Here is a 20,912-nt window from a genome sequence, read left to right as displayed (position 1 = left end):
AGAACCCATGACGAACCTGTTTGAAGCTGGCAGTGTTTACTGACTATGTGGCCAAAGAACATTGCATCAACACAAACAACACAGTTGGCCTTTTGCCAATACCCATGAAGGCCTCTGTTGATTTGAGGGACCAGACAAAAAGTCAGTTATGGATATCTTGGCCCCAGATTTTTCATCAGGAATAACCAGCTTGTGGTTTCTAAACTAGAAGAAATTCCCCAACTGGTATACAAACTATGGAGGACAGACAAAATGGTGACATTTTCTTCTGTAGTCATATCTGCAGATTGAGATGTCCATGATGACAAGAAGTTTCTGGAAGAAACAGTGCAAGCTGTGAAAAGACCTAAACAATGAAAAGTCCCAGGCCCCACAGCCCAGGTTGAGATCCAGGAGAGGGCAGCATTCATTGACCAGAATGATATGGGAATTGTGTGTCTCGTGGGGCTCAGGATTTTAATGTACTTGGGTCTTAGCCACTCTCGCTCTGTAAATGAAATGTTCTGGGATACAGAATTTGTGTCCCACATAAAAATGTAAACAGCTCCTGAAGTTCAAATTCCTTTATGGAATGAACTACTCCCAGGCCAACCCCCACTCCTCCTGCAGAACTGCCATAGCCGAGAAAACAAAGAGACAGTGATAATACTCTGTGTAATTTATGCAGAACTTCTTACATAGAATCCACAGGCGTAATTTTATGGGTATGTTGTTGCAGTATCAGAACTGCTAGTAGGCAACACCTTCCTAACCTTGTAGGATAGCACGGTGTTCCCTCGCTGCTAGATATCCAGAAATATCCAATGATTGAAATAAAGCCCCTTTATTTAAGTGGTTTGTTTTCAGACTTCCTAGATCTCCCTCCCTCATGCTTTACATGAGGGGATGCTGCCATCACAGGGATAAGAACAATGCAACATGGCTGCCCCGACTCAACAGCCATAAAGAAATATGTTTTGCTTTCAGCAAAATTAGAGGAGCAAACAATGTGGCCATGGTCATTTCTACAGTTATAGATTATCAAAAGCATACTTGTCTCTTATGTTCCTGTGCATTGATGTTTCCAAAATCTGCTTTTAGTACAATCTTTCCTGAATAATGACAGTCAGGCGAGGTATCGTGTTGCGTGGACAGGAAGGTGCACAATTTTTTCCTCTTGCCCACATAGGTGCCATTTTGCTACTGTCATCTTGTCACAGCCACTACTGCCCTCACAACACTGGAGGGCTTTGAAAATAAATCAGTCGTCCTTATATCATACTATAGATATATATATCTCTACTGATTTTTTTTTTTAAAAAAGCTGGCAAAAAGCCCTTCAGTGGTGAGGAGCCTCAAGGAATGACCAACGAAAAAACAGAGACCAACAGCCCCACCTTCCACTCCAGTAGATGGTCCGCAGCCCCTGCAAATCCCTCTGCATTCACAGTGGCAATGAATGGACAACATGGAAACATCACCACATAAGAGAGATCTTGGATGGAGTCACAGATCAGTTTAGACGTGGCTGCAGGCTGTCAAATCCCTCAGTAAGGCTGAACAGGTAAGATATATTGGATCTGTTCTCCAATCAGCCCTGTAGCACATCTGCTAGCTGGAAAAAAAATTCCCATTTCACGCTGAGAGGCAAACCCTTCAGTCTGCTAGCAGATCTGCCTATGAGTAAGCACGCAGCCTGCTTCTTCATATGCTAGGATGCTCTCAATTAGAATACAGCTCTCAGTAACTCAAAATTACAAACAGCAAGAGCAGAGCATTATGGGAGAAAGATCGATCGCTGACCCTTCTACTTCCCAGAAGAGGACTACATGGCTCAATATATGCCAGCATTCTGAAACGTACAACTGCAACAGTATCCCCCCAAAGGACTCTCAGAAATGTGGTTTATGGTAAAGTATAAGGAACCTTACTTAAAGATCTCTAGACCCTTTGGAGAACTATGGAAGCATGACTGAGAACCAGGACTATTAAGCAGGTTTGAAACATTTAAATATGTAATGCAGACATGCCTTTAGTTAGTTTGATTATTAAACTCTCCTCCTCAGCAAGTGTGGCAGAAAGGCAAAAATGCAACTGATATGCTTTGTTATCCCTATCATGGTTGCAGTAACAGTTTGGAAGGCCAGGTCTAGGGAAACGATGAAGAAACAACCCACATTCAAAGTGAACCTCAGACGGGATGCCTTGTTAACATCCGGACCTCAAAGATTTTGCCAAAACTCAAAATGCTACAGGCGGAGGGAAATGACTGAGTGCAGGTGACAAATTGCAACATAACCCCAACTCCAGACATGTGTTTTATTGTTTTTTTAAACACAATACAAAAATAAAGATCTAAAAAATTACACACACAAGAAAAAATTGATCGTCAGCATTACATCCTGAGACTTCTGGTTTGTAACAGCTTGAATCAACAAGAATGAACAGAGCTGGAAGACAACGTGAAATCAAGTAAAAACGAAAAAACAAGACTAAGATACATTAAAAAGGATGCAGGAAACGAAAACGTGGGTGGGAGAACAGATGTGAAAGAGAGAGGGAGGGGGAAAAAACACCTTTGTGAATACCAAGCATTAGGATTCCATAGTGCTACATTATATTCAGGCTACAGCTGAGAGCACAAAGGCTGCAGCACAGGAAGAGAAAGGCAACCCACCTTCTATACCAAATCTTCCACTCTCTTTCTGCAGGAAACAACATAAAGGCACCTTGGCAGCCTGCAACCTTATGCTGGGTCCCAGAACAAGTCTTACCTGAGACCCAGTTCAACAGAAGCGGCCAGTGTGACTGGGACATGCTTCACACGGCCAAAAAGCTAGAGCACAATTATCTGCTCCTTCAAGTCAATTCTGCCAGACAATTTGTTTTTGCATAGAAAAAGGAGACTGGAGAGAGAAATAAGGGCTTTTTCATGCACAACCCCAGTAGTTTCTCACTTGGCAGCCATTTCCAGGAAAGCCTTTTGTGTTGGATATGCTGACAAGGACTGCTATACTCTTCTGCTTTGGACCTCCAATTGAAATCAATCGTCTTAAGTGCACTTAACTCAGTACTGGATTGTGGCCAGCATCTGGACTCTGCTGCAAAGCTTGGCTTATTAAAAACCCTAGTTATAAATTTTGAGTGTTACACAAGAGGATAGGCAGTAGCTAGGTGGTGGGGACTGAGTGGGGAGGGGCAGACTTTCTATCATGTTCTACATATAGTCCCTCCTCAATCTCCTATTAATGTCCCCAGTCCACACTGCTTGCCCTCTGCCAATCATTCTTAAGTACAAGCAGAATTTTGCAAAGCAAGCAAAATGCAAAATACATAATTTATTCTGAGCAAAGAAATTGGGGAGAGGGGGCACAGAATTTGAGGTGGGGTTGCTTTTGCCAGGACTATAAATCAGCACTCTTTGCCATCTTTGGAGAAAGGCCCTGAAACTAGCTGTTCAGCCCATGCTTTGCGTGCAGGCCCAGGTTCAATCCCAGTTTTAAAAAAGGAAGGATCTTGGGTAGAGAAAGGTGGGAGTGGGCTACATGGACTCAATATAAAGGAAGAATTGAACAGTTGTTTCGTGTCATTTTCCAGCTACTTCTCCTCCCCCTCTTTCACTGCCCCCCTCCCAAGGGGAGTTACCCTGGAAGACAAATTCAGTGCAAGAAGCCTGTCTCCGTATTAGAACCTCAGCAGCAAAGTCCTTGAAAAGAGATGTGAGAACCAATCATACAAGCCTGAGAATGCAAACAGGAGTGGTGCCTGCAAAGTAGAATGGGGAAGAAGAGGAGAAGAAGGAAATTCTGACTAGGGTAGAATAAAGGATTCTAGGCGTGGGAGTGAAAGAGGAGACTGCAGCTCAGGCTTTCAACTTAGTGAGGAAACAGGCATTGTTGAGCAAGGGAAAGAGTGCAGAGCAGAGAGAGTACAAGCCAGGTAAACGGAACCCCAAAAGAGCAGGAGGAGATCAGGAGAGAATCAGCAGAACCCTGGTTAAATGACCTTGCTACCCATTTAAAAAAACCCTAGTTTGCATCAAAAAAAGCAACAGCTGCCCAAAGGAACTGATCCTCCCCAGTCTCTCACTGAGTCTTTGGCCCCAGCATCTTGCTTGCTCCCTGCAAGGCATTCCCTGATTCCTCTTCCAGAATGATTTCCTGCCACCAGCTCTCACCCAAAGGGAGCAGATGGCTTTCAGCTTGTGTTTGTTTGGGTCATGATTTTCCTCAGGGATTTGCTGCACCTTTCTCCTCCCCTGCGAATGCCTCAGCCTCAGCTTCTGTCTCCTCCTTCTGTTCCTGCTCTTCTTCTTCCTCTTCCTCCTCCTCTTCTTGCTGCTCCTGTTCCTTTTGCTCTGGATCCTCCTCTGCGCTCTGCATCCCAGCATGCAGTACAAAAGGAAGAGAGTGCGGGAAAAGCTTGCAGACTAGGCTTTGTAACCTCTAGCTCATCCTTAAAACTAGGGGGTGCAACACTTTCAGTGCAGTCCTTAGCAGAGTCACATCCTTCTAAGCCCACTGAAGTCAGAAAGCTGCTGTAGCATAGTGGTTAAATGGCTGGGCTACGAATTAGTACTCTGCTGGTTTGAATCCCACTACTGCCATGAGATCAGCAGGAGGCCTTGGGTAAGCTACTCCTCTTAGCCCCAGCTGCATTGTGGAGATAATAACAACACTGACTTTGCTCACCACTCTGAGAGTGAGGCATTAATTTGTTTAGAAGAGAAGTATATAACCACAGTAGAAAAGAGCAAGAGTCCAGTAGCACCTATAAAACCAACAAAATTTGTGGTAGGGTATGAGCTCATACACTACCACAAATTGTTAGCCCTATAGGTGCTACAGGACTCTTGTTCTTTTCTACTTCTACAGACAAACACGGCTACCCATCTTGATCTATATAACCTCAGTTATTATTAATGGACTTAGAAGGGTATATAACTGTGCTTAATAATAATAATAATAACATTTGATTTATATACCGCCCTTCAGGACAACTTAATGCCCACTTAGAGCGGTTTACAAAGTATGTTGTTACTATCCCCACAACAAACACCCTGTGAGGTGGGTGGGGCTGAGAGAGCTCTGAGAGAGCTGTAACTGACCCACGGTCACCCAGCTGGCTTCAAGTGGAGGAGTGGGGAATCAAACCCGGCTCTCCAGATTAGAGTCCTGCATTCTTAACCACTACACCAAACTGGCTTTTAGGGTTGCAGTTAGTCAATTGACCCACTAAAAAGCTGTAATTGATTTAAAACATTATCCTAATTAATTGGGCTGATTATTTTTAATCCCTTTAGTTCCCTAAACTATAGGTGACAGGCACCATTTTAAAAGAGCCAACCCCACACTGACACCCCTCTCAAATAGGAAGGGAATGCCTCTTCTAAGATAGCGTGTAATATGCAAGTGTGAAATATTTGTATGAAAGTGTGCATATCATATAAGCATTTTTCCCTTCAGATTTTATTCATATGTAAAAATGTATAGCGATTTAATAGATTAAAGCTGATACAATTAATTGGCTGAATTTCATGAATGAACAGCAGTCCTGTTGAAGTGGTCAGATTTGCACTCAAAAGAATTTTGGTTCCTTTTTTAATTAATGAAGGCTTTCAAGGAAATTCACTTTCCCCCAGAACATCACATACATATCCTACATAAAATTCAGGAGATGCCTGCTTACCAATCAAGCTGGAAGTTTTACATACTACATTTCCGTATCTATTAAAACAGGTAGCTCTGCCTTTCTCCCTGCTTCTCCTATCTTAGGGTAACCATGTTGCTTCCACTGACCAAACCTTAGCAGGAGAGATGCCATTCACCCTCTCCAGAAGGAATAAAAAGGAGACCATAAGCAGCACTGTCAAGGAGGCATTCAAAATATTTAGGGCATTTGTGTACCAACAGGATTGCAGTATGGTGCTGGTGGAGAATAGATTAAGTGGGGCATCAGACATGCCCCATGCTTACCTTCAAACCTACACTGACAGGCATGCTAGCAACTAAGAACATTGGCTGAATCCCTCTTAACCTTGTCCTTCTCTGCAAGATTTCATATTAATGTTGCTGCTACTTTAAACAAAGCTCAGCTCCTTCATGTGATTTGGGAGAGATCACCAAGCAACCCGGCACTTCCTGAGAGTTCTCATCTCAGGCAGTAGAAGCTGTGAATGACAGAGCCAGTAGGGAAGGGACAGCCAGTATTTAAGTCACTGGAAACATATCAGGTACACAAACCAGCTTCAGAGCACTGCAAGTTAATCAGAGCTCTTTTTTTAAGAGCTCCATCCTTTTTTTAAGAGCCTCCATCCTTTGAGTGGCCAACAACAGTCTGTTCAGAAGCACAACATAGTAGTGCATCCATGTTCACCCCCAGGTTCTGACAGCTAGCGACTCCAATGTACTCCAAGATTGGGATTACAATCTTAGTTAACGATCACATAAGCCCTATCCTGCTCCCTGTATTTAATCCTCCATGAACAGAGGTTACTATGAAACTATATTCTGTACCCTGAAAGGAGAAAGTACCTCAACATCAAGAGTGAAGTAGTGTGCCTTTACACATTTGTTTGAAAAAGCAGACAATTAAGAAAAGAAGGATGCTGAGAATGGCTCTCACCTTGGCTTTTCGACTGGGCTCACAAGCCAAGCCATTGGGTGAGCTGCACAGTTCCTTGGAGACGACACACAGGAACTCTGACTGGTCCTCATTTCCATAATTATAGGACGATCCAATATTCACCAGCTAGAAAGCATAAAGGAAGGAATTTATTCAGCTGTTATTTACTTATTGCATTTCTATCCCACCTCTCAATAAAAAAAGTTCAAGGACAGATAAAATACAAAGTAAAAAAAAAACAACAGCACGCTGCAAGAGGAACAATATATATTTTTGATTCTAGTTTGTGAGCACTCATTCTCCCTTCCTCTGTCTAATACAGATAGGCCCCACAAAATACCCTGGAATCAAGAACATTTGGCTCAAATGCCACTATACAAACACACCATTTTCTGGCACATAATTAATGATGCTTTACTCAAAATTCCACAGAACATAACAGAAAATTTTTGACACCCTGCAACCAACGAACGCTCTTGATTGCACAAGGATATAAAATTAGGTGCACTTACATACTTAGCATACATTGACCAACTGCCAAATTTGCTTTTTTGCAGAATTTCTCCCCCCTCCCCTTGTTTTAATTTGGTGCTAGACTACAACTAAGGGGAAGGGGATGTGCAGAAGACATCTTTGGTGGCAACAGATATGTAGAAAAAGGGAGCATACAGCGCAGCACAATTCAAGGTTGAGAAAGGAGATAGAGTGAACTCCTTTCTTCTCCTGTTACACTAGACATTAGCAGCACCCAATGAAGCCGATAGACAGATTCAAGATGGACAAAAGGGAAGTACTTGTTCACTAAACAAGTAATCTAATTGTGCAATTTGCTGTCAGTAAATGTAGTGATGTCCATGGGCTCAGATGGCTTTAAAAGACAGATTCACAGAGGAAAGATCCATCAGTGGCTACCAGCCACGCTGACCAAAGGGACCACCGCATTCAAAATCCTGGATACCAGTGCTAATAGCAATGGCAGAAAAAGAGCTTGCCGTGCTTGTTAGAGCTCCAGGGCCAATGGTTGGCTACTGTGAGGAAATAGGATGCTAACTGAATGGGCCCCAGGTCTGATCCAGCAGGGCACCTCTTATGTTCTAAACAGTTTATATATAAAATACATTTCATTATAGCTAATGAGATTCTGGGTTAAACTTGTAATTTATATAAAGGAAAGCTGTTAGTTGCAAGAATCAGCACTTTTAAAAAATCTGGAGGGAAACAAACCAGTAGGAGAAAGTTACAATACGTTGTAAGCTACCTTGACCTTGTTTTCATTACAGACAGTGGTGAAAAGTGTTAAAGTGTTAAAGAGCATAATAAATGCTCTTCCAGTCTATATTTGTCAGTTAACTTGTGGCACATTTCTGACCCATACACGAGATTCCATTTAAATGCCAAACTCCTGGAATCTAAATTCCCTTGCTGAATTATCTTGTCTGGAACTTGATGTTTATGTATTTTGTATTATGTTCTTGTCTTCTCTTATATATGGCAAGTGACAAAAACTTGTGTACAATCTTAAAATCTAGAAGATAATAAATGTTCCTACAGCAATTGGTTCCCAGTGGCTCATCTGACATAGCTCCAAATAATTCAACTACCACATGAGTGACTGTAGTTCCTTTCAGCACAAATGACAGTGATGGATAGACTAAATTCCTTCATCTAACCTGCTAGCACAGGAACTAGCTTCAATCCTGGTGCATTATTGATAAGTCAGAGCATTCATCAGAATCAGCCCATATGTTTTCTAGCTCCACTGCACAACTGGAGGGCAAGGTAAAAAATATCATAAATCTCATAAGCTTGATTCTGTGATTCTGCTATCTACAATGCTTCACCTCCTAGAGACAAGCCAGAAGTCACATATGCTATTGTCTTGGTTGGTAGTCCCATCCAATAGTAACTGTTAATTTTGTTGTACAATTTCTAGAAAGGAAATTTCTGCTTATTCATAGCATCACCATAAGAACAGACCAAAGGGGGGGGGGGAAGCAGGGTTAAAAAATACCTAAATAAACAAAATAAAAAGCAGGAACGACAGAGTGCAGGGGAGAGGAACCATGTGCCTCAGCGTCTCTTGGCTGTGTCGCTACCAACAACTAAGCAAAAACTGACGTTTCTTCTTGTGTTAATACCCTGGAGATCAACCAATCAAAAGATGAGATTTAAACCTTTAAGAACTGAGTCTAGGGAAACTGTATTCAAAATGTCCCCTCCTTTGGTTTGCAGTGACCACCAGTAATTCCTATATACCTGTTCAAAGCGCCATCCATCAGACATAGTGGAAACCATCTGAGTGAGCTCTTCCTCTTGGCACTGCAGCACTCGGTACACGTGCTTTGGAGGCACCTAGGAGGAATGGAAACAGCATTCATGTAATAAGAGGGCCTTTCTCCCAGTTACACTCACCAGGTTTGAAGTGCCACCTAAGCAGAGTTACACTTTTCTAAGTCTAGTGATGTTAGTAAATTTAGAGGAAAGTAACTCTGCTTAAGATGACACTGTCAGCTCACTCACAACCTCTGTGCCAAGGCAGATCACATCCGGAAACTGATACAGGTTATAAATTGTCAAATAAAGATGAGTAACTGCTAGCTGCAATAGCGGTAGCTATACACTTAAAGAGCAGGACATCCTCTTTGGAACCTTCCTTGTCAGTACATGTGATTGCCAGTTCCAGATTAAAAGGTTTCTGTGCCTTTTACACGAAGGCTGCACTGAACACATGAGGCTGCCTTATACAAAGGCAGACATTGGTCCATTCAGCATGGTATCGTGCACTCCAATTTGAACTCTGTGGGAACTCAGGTTGAGATACATCTTCCCAGGACTTGTTCCTAGAGATGCCAGCCACAGTTCGTATTTTCCACAAACCAGTTATGTGCTACTCAGCCACTGCCTCTGAAATGTCACGTCACAAGTAAAAGCTCGAGCTTTTTCCAAAGGAAAGGGTACAGAATGCTCCTACTTCAGTGAGTATTCCCAGTGTCTGCTCCCCAACACAAAAGTCCTTCCTTCCCCTCTCTCTCAGACTTGCACAGCTGTGGCAATTTATGTACGTTCCCCCAAGCAATTGTCTTTTCTACTTGGAAACAACTCTTATACTTAAGTTGTGATCTAAGATTCAGGACAGCAAGAGCCCAGAAATTCAACCATGCAGCAATCAGAAAAAAATATCAACCAGTTTCCTCCCCACTTGCGCAAGACTGCTCCTGGGTCCCCACCAACATGGAATTAAATGTTTTCAGCACCACCAGGGAGCACAATGCCCCTGAACTTCCATCTTACACGCCCTCTGCAGTGATCCTCCATTTCTCAAGTAGGCTTTCTGTAGCCACATCCCATCACACCTGTGTTACAGTGTAGTCTTTTTCCTCCAGTCTGTCCTTTATTAGTCTGATTAGAGACCCGATGTTGTAGAATTCAGCTTCTTCCAGAACCCCTAAAAATACAGGCAGAAGGCACAAGAGAGATTGGAATGAATGACGCCATTAACTGTGGTTTTTATGTGACCTACCTGTTTTAATACTAGTTTACCTTTGTATGATTTACTTTTGTTGTGGCCTGCTCTCAGCCTGCTTGCATTGGAAAGCAAATTGGGAAATACAAAATACAAATGAACAGCTCTGCCTTATAAGTTATTGAGCTACCTCACTGATGACTGAGTAAAATATGAACATTGTCATCTTGTCTGCATACTTATGAGGCTTGTATGCTCTGATACTTGAACCATCCAAGTAGGAACAGTATAAAGATACTTTCAAGACCAATTTTCTGAACTGAATCCATATAACCAGCTATTAGCAGAGCATTTTGAGAAACTCTGCAATGCTCAGGTCCACTGAATGGGGAATATGTTGCACTGAGTTGTCATGCATACAGTGACAAAGGTGTTGGACTACGATCTAGGAGACCAAGGTTCAAATCTTCACTCTGTCAGGCGGCTTGCTGGGTGACCTTGGGCCAGTCACCCTCAGCCTAAGCTATTTAATAGAGCTGTTGTGAGAATAAAATGGAGGAGGGAAGAATGATATATACCATCATAAGCTCCTCAGAAGGGCACGATAAAAACAAATACAATAAATATATACCTCAATACCATGGAAACAGAGGAGGAAAGCCCCACATATGGTTCTGTTCAGAGAATTCAGATTCTAGAGAACAGCTTTATTTCTGAAAGCTGAGGGGGGAGAGTATCTCATTTTACCCTGTATTCCCACCGCCACTACTTCTTCTTTCCCTTCCCTGGCAGTCCCTATCGCCTCTCCCCTTTTCATGTTTCCTCCTCTCTTTCCCATCAACCAGCCAATCTACATTCATCTGGCCCATTTCCTCCCCCTGACAGATTCACCCAAGAAACCATCTGGCCAAGCTGTGCAGTGGCCACAGGCCAAATGGTGTGAGTACCATGTGTCTGGGGGCCACTCAGGCCTGTCCCTGGTGAGTCCTCGTCCATCAAGGAACATGATGGGGAGGGACCTTTTCCAGGGCTGTCTAGGCCTCCAAATTCCATCCCTATTCTCCTGCCATGGCTTTGATTTATAGAAACCAAGGTTTAGAGGCTCAGCAATATCATTGTGGTTGCCTAGCAACCTCCAAATGGCTGCTACGAGCAGGAGGGAGGAATTTGGCACTTACCTCAGTCTTCTTCTGCACACAGACACAAAGCATGGGAGTGCTCCCAGGCCTGTGTGATGATGTCACTTCTGTCACTCCAGGATGGCGACGCAATGACGGCACTCCAGGAAATGATGTCATCACACAGGCCTGGGAACACATACATGCTTCACACTGGGCTGATTTGGACCCATGTGAAGCAAAGCAGCACTCCTGGCCCTGGACTCCAGGGAGTGACATCGTCATGTCGCCCCAGGAACGCGCCCTGGAGGTCTGTTTCCCTGCCTCCCCCCCCCCCCCGCCACCCTTACAGGCCACATGAGTGGGGTGCAGGGGGGGACCAGGGAATCCCCTGCCCCCACTGGGGGAACGGCAACTCTAATTCAGCTCCTCCTCATGTTACCTTAAACATATACTTCGGGAGGGTTCTGGTCACACGCAACACTCACATAGTTTCAGGTCTTCCCTACTTCACCCAGCCTTTTATCTTGAAAACACCTATCCTTTTTTGTGTGTGTGACCTATTTACTTCTGACTCCTTCAAAAGGTTTTCACTGCCACTAAAGGCTTTTGCCTTAGACCTGGTAATATAGGAAGGCTTGTTACTGATGTTAGTTTTACAGAATGGTCAGCACATGAAGGTGGTTGTGAGATAAAAATGGGATTTTTTTTCTTAAACAAAAGTAGAATGTATTGATATGTACGTAAGTGTGATGGTTGCAGAGTTATGCTAAGCCTGTTGGTTTCTGAACAATTCTTAAGCGTCATGGTTTCAAAAATAATCATATCTTCTCAAAGGTATGTTCTCAGTTGCGCAGACTAATTTTGCACACAGATCTTCAGTAACAGAATAAACGCGCATCTCATCCATACAGACATAGATTCACTCAGGCTTTTCCACATAGCTTGCCTGACCTAAAAAGATTAATCTCTTTCTCTTGGATACATACAGACTGCCCCAGGCACACACACAGTGTGCCTGATTTGGCAAGAATCTTTTCTGAGACACCCAAGACTGACTGAAAACCTCTTCCCTTAGCTCTCTGACTACAACTCCAGTTCAATCCTCCCCATAAGCTACCACTACCAGCCAATCATAGCAGACTCTATTCACCCATCCAGCCCCCTCTTTCTTTCCTCAGAGGCCTGCATTTAAACCTATAGTAACAATTATTTAAAAACCCATATTAGCAAACAGAAAAGAAATCCAAATTAAACACATTGAACGCAAAATATTACACCCTAGCTCCATCTTGTGGTTCTATTGATCATGTACTCTGTGGCATGGTTTTGAAATGGATATATGACCCTTGACTGTGTCTAGTGATTGCTGAAATCTTACAAGTCAAAAGGGTGGCTGGAGGTCAGGAGGTGAGGCTCTGATGCTCCTCACAGCTCCTTGCTCCTCCTAATGACTAGCGGAAGCAGAAGGTAATTCTAGTAAAAGCTGCAGGATCAATTGGGCTGTTCTTGCAAGCTTAGAACTTCATGCTGCCATCTTTGAGGCTTGGGGGGACCTGGGTACGATTACCTCAACCTGGCCAAGGCCCAGGCAAAATGACAGCACAAGCAAAGTATTCTGGAAGAATATAACAGTAGTCCAGCTGGCCAGAACTAGAGACTCATCTAGTCCAGCATCCTGTTCCTAACAGTGGCCACCAGATACCTCAAGTCCACAAGCTGGGCATGAAAGTAACAGCCCCTTCTGTGTTCTTTGTCCCCAGTATCTCATGGTCAGAGATCATATCACCTGTGAACACAGGGCTTCTTCCATTTAGCTATCACAACAGACCATTCAATCTTGGTAGACCTATTGTAAATGCGCAGATAGCCAACTTCATACGCCACTCCCTTTGGCCACACATCTGCCATCATGATGGCTTCTTGCTGAAAGGCCCACAAAGACGTGGAAGTGGTCCCAAGCAAACTGGACCCAAGTATCCCTTTTAAAACTACTGCCACCATCACCCAAACCCAAACTTCCCAATGATATGCTTTATCTGGAAATACTATATTAGAGAAGAAAGGGTTCCAAGTATTAATCCTTCCTCACTATTTAGTCACCACTGCTGGGCAGCCAGGAAGGTGCAAGCTGGGCTTCTGACAGCCAGATCATACATTAATACTGCTACCACCATAAATCCTCTCTATTTTTTTCCTGGCCCTATAAGGAGGTTTAACTCAGACAGGTAGGCTGGATCAAATGCATATTCCCCATAAAAGAGTGGCTGAAGTAAGAGCCACACGGCACCAAGTAGACTGGCTTATATGGCATCCCAGTAGACTCCATTCCTAGCTCTTTGCTTGTTGCAAATTAAAGAGGAAACCCTGAACTGAGAAAATAAAAAATCCTTAGGTTCTGCTGAGGCATGGGGGAGAGGTCAGGGAGACAACTATGAGACAAAACTAAAATGACACCCAAGTAAAAAAAAAATAGGAAAGAGCCTGGTATTGAGCACCAAGGAGATACAGGCTTTGAATGCCAAAAAGAAAGAGGTACAATTGTGGGTAGAGACAAAAGAGGAGGAAATATTTATTTCTTCAGTCTAGCATCCTGTGAGCTCTATAATTTGCTCGAGGCCAAGACCCCACAGTACGATGCAGTTAAAGGCACAAAAGGGAGTTAGAATTTTTGTAAACTCAAGCAGAACACAATTGCCATCAGCGTACAAGCAACAATATGATGCTGCCTGCAAGAGAACAAACAGATGACAAATGAGAAAGAGGAAAGGTGAGGGGAGAAGCTAAAAAGATGCCTTAAAGAGTTGACTTTTAATATTTTGTGTTGTTGCCGTGCTTTATTTTGTAAACTGCCTTGGGCAGTCTTCCTGGATATATTGGATAAACACTTTCTAAATAAATAAGTGGGGGAAGAATATACAGGAATGCATTAAGCTGCCTTATATTGATTCAGATAATTGGTCCATCAAGGTCAGATTGTCTACTCAGACTGGCAATGACTCTCTGCAACACCTACACAACCCGATCCTTTCTGCTGGAGATGCTGGGGATTGAACCTCGGACCTTCTGCACGCAAAGCAGATGCTCTACCACTGTCAAGGGCCCCTTTCTCCAACTTTGATAGGCCAAAAAACCCCCTGCAACTTCACAGACTATATAGTCTACACCAACCTCTTTCTCTGGATCAGGGCAAAGAAAGGGGTATAATTTTTTCCTGCAGTGCTGGAAGTGTTCCCAAGGGGGTGTTTTATGGATGATTGGTAGGGTGGGGCGGGGGGGGGGGGAGATGTGCTGTATGGTTATCTGTCTTTTCCCCTTACCAGGCAAATTACAACTCCAGCATTCCAGTCTCCAAACACCAGCATCACTTGTGGTTGCCCTAACACTATGCCGAGTCTCCTCCGCTTGGTCATCCCCCTTCACAAAGTTAATCACAATCATTGTCAGACCCCATGCTTCCTTTATATTACTTTATATTATGAAAGGTTACTGTACTTGATCCCATTTATAACAACTACGCTATTAAACATGTCAATGCTTTTAAATAAAGCAGACAGTCCACTCTGAGCGTGAGGGGGAGGCGCAACGGTTAGCATTCAGTCTGAAACCAGATGTGGGTGTCTTGAGGAATAAATACAGAGGAAAGCAGAAATCTCTGCGTGAAAACAAACCCCCACACATGCTTCTGCTTCCAAGCACACCCCAGGACTGAGATGCAATTTCAGCATTATTAATGAATACAAATCTGCTGTGGCAGACAGCCCCATCAAAAAATATTACAGAAGACAGCACGTAAAACTGAAGCTCTTGGTAGCAAGGATTTTTTTTAATCTATCATTTTAAATTCAAACATTACCTCATCCCTCAAAAATAGAAAGTCTTGCCACATATACTAAGGAAGTATAGTGAGGAAAAGGATTAAAAAACACCCCAGATGCCTAAATATTCATAAAATGCATTTCATTTTAATGATAAGGGTGGATCTAAGTGTTGTCCAATATCTTTGACTAAATCTTAAATGGGAAAGAAAAAAAACATCAAGATGAAGGAAATGGCTAATATGTCACAAAATAGTAAGAGAGAAATAATTCTACCAATACAGAGAGAGATAGAAACTGGTAAACAATGCCCGATGAACAAGGGAAGGACAAAAGATACAGCGCATGTTTCAAATGCAGGAAGCTGCGGGTTCAGTCACTGGTGTTTGTCCTTAGTTAAAAGACACCAGCACTGGGAAAAACCTCAGCCTGAGACCCAGAAGAGCAGAAGCCAACTGGAGCAGACTATGCCTGCAAAGTCTGTAACCTACCAAGCAGAACACAGCTCTCCCCTGACCATATATGGCAGCCCGCCAGGAAGTCTATACACTTTTTGCTTGCCCAGGGCTCCAAGAAGCATCCAATAAGCTTGTGTTCAACTTGGTGAATTACTAACCTGGCGTAGATGGCACTAGGCTAGAAAGGAAGAAAGAGAAACCCCTATGACTGAACCACGACAGTATTCTGAGTTGTAGATCTCGGGTCTTGCATGCAATGCTATCAACAGAGGGGCAAATGGTCTTACAGGATGGTTAAAAGATGTATGAAATAGCTCCTTTGCGGAAGCTAAGCTCCAGGCCTGGTTAGCACCTGGGAGACCTCACGAAAACCCTATGTATACTGCCTTCCACAGTGAAAGAAAGGCAGAATGTACTGTAAACACAACTAAATAATGATAGATCCTTTCTAAGGATGTGTTATTAGAAGAATACACACAGAGAGGGTAAAGCATTAATATCACTGCACAAGACAACTTCTTGAATCCTGTAACTATATTTAGTCACTCTGTTTAAAGTAGACTAAGTACAAAAGAAGACCTATTTGAATAAACAAAGACACTGGATGATTTACATGAACGTGAGATGTGCAAGAGCAGCCAGGATGATGTAGAGGGAGAGGAAATTACATTCTTTGAACACGCTCTGTGTAGGATCTAATATCAGAGGAAGCGATCCATTTAGGTTAAATGAAAACAAGGGAATATACAAATGTCCCATTATTAGATTCTGGACTAATAGGAAAATGGCTCCCCGCCCTGGAGTAATCATGATATCAAGGCACTCCATCCATCTTTCAAAAGGTATCAACACACTTAATTATTTCAAATCCAACAAAGTCTTATGGGAGATACAGAAAGCTGCTCCCCCTGCTACATACTTTTCTATTGCAGAAGAGGGGAAAAAATGGGAAAACAGAAATGGAGTATCAGGTCAGGTGCTAAGGCAAAGTTCTGTTTGACTGGCTGAAAAGCGTGCTACGTAAAGAGCCTGACTGCCACGTTTTGTGGCGGGAAGGGTCCTCTGTCCTCCCACCCACTCCCCTTGCTTCACTCCACAAAATACAGCCTGGTGATCTGGATAGATGCTATGAGGATGTATTCCCTGGTAGCATTAAAGGTATACTTCAGTTACTTAACATATTGGGGACATATTTTTGTTAAGCTTATTCTTCAGGGATTTCCACTGATCATCTCTAGCCCACCCTTTTGACCTCAGCTCTCAAATGCCATCTGGACGATCCAGGATAGTGTCCTTTTATGATGTCAGTTTATTTGGAAGGACTGCTTGGAGTACAATGAATGAGCTTCAGTTGCATTAAATACCTTGGGACAAGGCGTATTGTTCTCTCACAGGCCTCTCTTTGGCCCCTGAGGTTACTCCCTCCAAACAGCAGGGGGGCTGAAATGAGCAGTTCTCATTCTGTTTCTGCAGAAACCACCCCCTTTAGCAAAAACTCAATAAAACTGTACTAAAAACCCCACAGAGAAGTTCCTTCTCCAGCTGCTGTCCAGTAATAGCTTTCTGGATGCTGCTTACTTCAGAGAAGGCAAATGTTTGCCTTCTCCTTTGCTAATTTGCATCCTCCTTCTCTCCAGAGGCACGCAAGATCCTCTTTGCTTGCAGGCAACAAGGATAGCACTTAATGAACCCATCGAGGAATCAGTTTCCCTAGGAACCAGCATTCAGTTACTATCCAGAACTGATCTGAACCTGCCGTTTTATCTGGAACTTTGCCCTCAACACATTTCAGTCGACTGGATGCATAAACAACTATGGCCACTAGAAGCCTGAATCCCCCTGCAATGGCCTTTCTGTTCTCTCCCTCTACCCTTCCTCCACACATCATTCCAGGTCCTAGATATGGATTGAAAATGTCATAAAAGGTCACTCAAATCAAGGAGACCACAACCGAATAGCAAGAATCTTTTCCCCACACCTACTATTTCCTTTTTGATAAAGAAAGTGAAGCAAAAGCAGAGGGGTTTCCAATATAGATTTTGAGGAAAGGAAACTGATAGGACTGGAGTCTTGCAGAGTAATTTGTGGAAAGCCCCATATCCAATATTAAAAAACAGCAGACACCAGAAAGATCTTCCATTTATAAACTATGAAACTTGTGTCTCAAAAGCTTATGCTGCAATAAAATTGGTTAGTCTTAAAGATGCTACTGGACTCTTTACTATTTAGAATAAGGGACTTATTTTCTAGTCTTCAGGGCTGTGGCGTTTTGGGGGTTCTTACCAAGAGGATTATGAAGGACTTTAAACATTTAAGACATCCCAATGCATGTGTATTCTCAAGGATCAAATCATGTTGCCACAGGATATTGGCACTATTTCTTGCGCTTCCCTTCACATCCAGTTTGGACACAATTCTTAAATAAAGAATCCATCTTAGTGCAGTAAGCCCATCAGTCATACTGTATTTACTGTGGATGCTGCATAGTGTTGCAAGTAAATCTTTATTTCGCAGTTGATGGGGCCAAGGCCTATTTCAGCCAGCTTTTAGAAACAACAAATGCCACTCCGCTGCTAGAGTAGGCAGATTGGAAGCCTCACCTTCTTCAGCCATATCTTTATCTAGGACCAGCTTCCCATGCCGGAGGAAGTTCAGGATGGGTCCAAAGTAAGTGGGGTCCCGATCGATTAGGTAGGCACCTGTCTCATCCTAACCAGAGAGCAAAGGAAAAAGAGAAAAACAGGATGAGTACCCTTGTGACCAATGACAACATTCAAATTGTCAAAAACCACACAACTAACAACTGCTGTTCACTTGCCTATGAAGCATTACCTCTGCTGTCTATTGGTTGTGCTGCTACAGAATAAGCATGACTATGCTAATGAAGAAGAAGGGAGAGTCATAGAACGTTATTACAACGAAGAAAATAAAATGTTGACCTGGATAAGAAAGAAGCTTCATACAGAATTTTAGGGACAAGCAATGTGTTTGTGTGGCGGTGGAGGAGTTGTCTTGGGAAGCAGGGAGGGACAGCCAAGAAGGCAGAAAGAAGATGAACAAATACCTTACACATGGTTTAAGAATATGGGCTCAATGTTGTTAATAAGAACAGATGGGAGAAAGTAAAGGCAGCTGAATTCTGATTATTTTTGAACTAATATTCAGTCAAATCTTCAGCTACCATCCGAATTTTACATTTTTAAAAAAATGTACCTTTAAGGTCCAGGCCTCACAAACATCACAGATAAAGTGATTATTTATTCATTTATGTAAATTTATTTATTTATTTATTACACTTCTATCCCACCCTTCCCACAAGTGGGCTCAGGGTCGGTTACAACAGTAAAACATAATTTACATTAAAACTTCAATAAAACCACAGAATTCCTGTTAACACCACTCTCAGGCAGCAACCTTACACCCTATCCCTGTATTTTTTACCCCATGCTGATGAACTCCAGCGTGGACTGCTGGACTCCAGACTGATGGTGGGGCCCCACCAAGACTGTCCTAAAAAACAACTCACCACACTCAAACAACATGCTGGCCTTCTATGAACAGAGTAGTCTTTTCTTGACTCAGTTTTCATCTCCAAACGCTTATGTCTCAAAAAGCACTTTGTAAAACTTAAAAAACTGGAATTTTTAAGTAAGCAATTCTTAGGCGCGCAATTTATATAATCACAAGACAGCCAAGATACATTTTTGGACTCTAAAACTGCAACTCCCATATCAGACTCATGGGTTGCCTTGCAGATTAGAAAGCTGCCTTCCATCTTTATACTGGAAGTTTGGCAAAGTGGTCTGTGATGAAGTGACATGATTTTGTAAGGAAAAAGGGCTGTGGCTTGTAAGCAGAGCTTCTGCTTCACATGCAGAAAGTCTCAGGGGTAAATCCCTGGCAACTTCAGCTTAAAAGCATCTTCTTAATGTAGGTAATATTAAAAAAACCTCTATGGGACACTCAAGGTCAGGCTAGACAATACTGACCTTGACGGACTAGGGGTCTGATAGTTTTCAAGACAAACAAGTAACATGGAGGGAGGGGAGCGAGTTTTGTGATGGTTTCAGGTAGGTAGCCGTGTTGGTCCGTAGTAGAAGAGCAAGATTCAGGTCCAGTAGCACCTTAAAGACCAACTAGAGTTCCAGGGAATGAGCTTTTAAGTGTCAAAGAGCCCTTCTTCAGAGTAGTATCCGACAAAGAGAGCTCTGACTCTTGAAAGCTTATACCTTGGAAATCTAGTTGGTCTTTAAGGTGCTACTGGACCCGAATTCCTGTCATCTGTTTTGTGAGCCTCTCTCTGCTAGCAGGTTTCATCAGGAAGCTGCAAGCATCAGAATGAACAGGATAGCAAGCAGCAAAATTACTTCCCAGGGGTAACTGATTATCGCCACACTTCATGAGCCAGAGGTGCTGCCGCAATTGCTCCGTAAGTAAATATTTTGCATATTCATGCAGGTAACAAAGGGGCCGGGGGGGTGGGGTGGGGGGCGAAACGAGGTAGATTACTTCCAGAATAAAGATGCTTCTGTGGGATTTGCCTCCTTAACCGCTCGGGCACTGCAAGCATCCATGTACCTCTCTACCACAAGCTTCCAAAAAAGCAAGCCGGCTACTTTTCGAAATAGAAGAGAGAAGGAGAACAAGATTCGCTCCCGGGGCCCAGGGACTCTCGGCAAGGAGGCGTGAGTCTGCAGAAGCAACGAAAAGCGCACGAGCAGCAGCGACTTCAAGAGGCGGAGGCCGAAGCCCCGGGCAGTGCAGGCGAGCCCTTTGTCCTCTCCCTGCCTGCAGGCGCTGCTCAAGCACGGGGGAAGCGAGCGCGCCGCACATGCCTGCAAAACAGCGCCGATCCTTAGGGAGCAAGAAGCGAGCCCGCGCCTTACCCGATCCGACTGCAGCTCCTCCCCTTGGCACAGCCGGCAAAGGAATGATTTCTGCTCGCGGCACAGGGTTTGCCTGGTAGTTAAGAAAACGGTCCCTCCGACATTCAGCCTCACCCATTTGCCGCGGTTGCTGGAGGGCAAGGGCGCTGGGTAGCTCTCCCATGCATAAGAAGCCCGCTGCACGGCGTGCATTTCCTCCCCTCGATCCATCCTCATCTCCCTTTCTCTCTCTGTCCCTCCTACTTTTACAAACCGGCGGCACTCCAATTGCAGGTGTGAGAGAGGATTCTGGGAGTTGTAGTTCTCCCGGGGATTTTTCTTGGAGGTGTGGCGGAAACAACCAGCGTTTCAGCACAACCAGTGTCATTCTCAGCAGCCGGGCACTGGGTTCAGCCAGTGGGGGAATACCACAGAATGGAACCAAGCAGTACCTAACCACAGGCATGAGGCCTTCCCTTGCTTCAGTTTGGTTTGGGTGGAATGGATGTGATTCTCTGACATTATGTTCGTCCCCTTACTTCACTTTGGTTCTGGGGCCAGGGGTGGGGCGGGATTCCATTCCTGTG

General features: G+C 43.6%; 1 protein-coding gene across 3 annotated transcripts; it reads right to left on the bottom strand.

The window, feature by feature from the left end:
• Positions 1 to 1,686: 1,686 nt before the first annotated feature.
• On the bottom strand, positions 1,687 to 20,562 carry KCTD17 (potassium channel tetramerization domain containing 17). 3 transcript variants are annotated; one of them, XM_054989319.1, is made up of 6 exons: positions 20,347 to 20,562; positions 18,061 to 18,169; positions 9,957 to 10,048; positions 8,860 to 8,955; positions 6,604 to 6,729; positions 1,687 to 4,355 (listed from the first exon to the last, which is right to left on the bottom strand). In XM_054989319.1, the coding sequence occupies exons 1-6, from the start codon at positions 20,560 to 20,562 to the stop codon at positions 4,209 to 4,211; spliced, it is 786 nt and encodes a 261-aa protein (XP_054845294.1). In that variant the 3' UTR covers positions 1,687 to 4,208. The 3 variants fall into 3 exon arrangements, with proteins under 3 accessions (XP_054845294.1, XP_054845296.1, XP_054845295.1); XM_054989321.1 differs by having other exon boundaries at positions 1,687 to 2,471; XM_054989320.1 differs by having other exon boundaries at positions 20,461 to 20,561.
• Between the last annotated feature and the right edge of the window lie 350 nt (positions 20,563 to 20,912).

The sequence above is a fragment of the Eublepharis macularius genome, chromosome 9 (assembly GCF_028583425.1).
Source record: "Eublepharis macularius isolate TG4126 chromosome 9, MPM_Emac_v1.0, whole genome shotgun sequence".
Taxonomy (NCBI): Eukaryota; Metazoa; Chordata; class Lepidosauria; order Squamata; family Eublepharidae; genus Eublepharis; species Eublepharis macularius.
The sequence above is the reverse complement of the archived record's forward strand: the minus strand, read 5'-3'. Positions and strand labels throughout refer to the sequence as shown.

What these genes read in the sequence shown, in the direction of transcription:
- KCTD17 (XM_054989319.1), bottom strand. Translation starts at nt 20,562, where the DNA reads ATGAGGATGGATCGAGGGGAGGAAATGCACGCCGTGCAGCGGGCTTCT. An exon ending in AGGAGCTGCAGTCGGATCGG is followed by an intron (nt 18,170 to 20,346) that starts GTAAGGCGCGGG and finishes CTCTCTGGTTAG; the next exon opens with GATGAGACAGGTGCCTACCT. An exon ending in ATGGATGGCGCTTTGAACAG is followed by an intron (nt 6,730 to 8,859) that starts GTATATAGGAAT and finishes TATGCTTTCTAG; the next exon opens with CTGGTGAATATTGGATCGTC.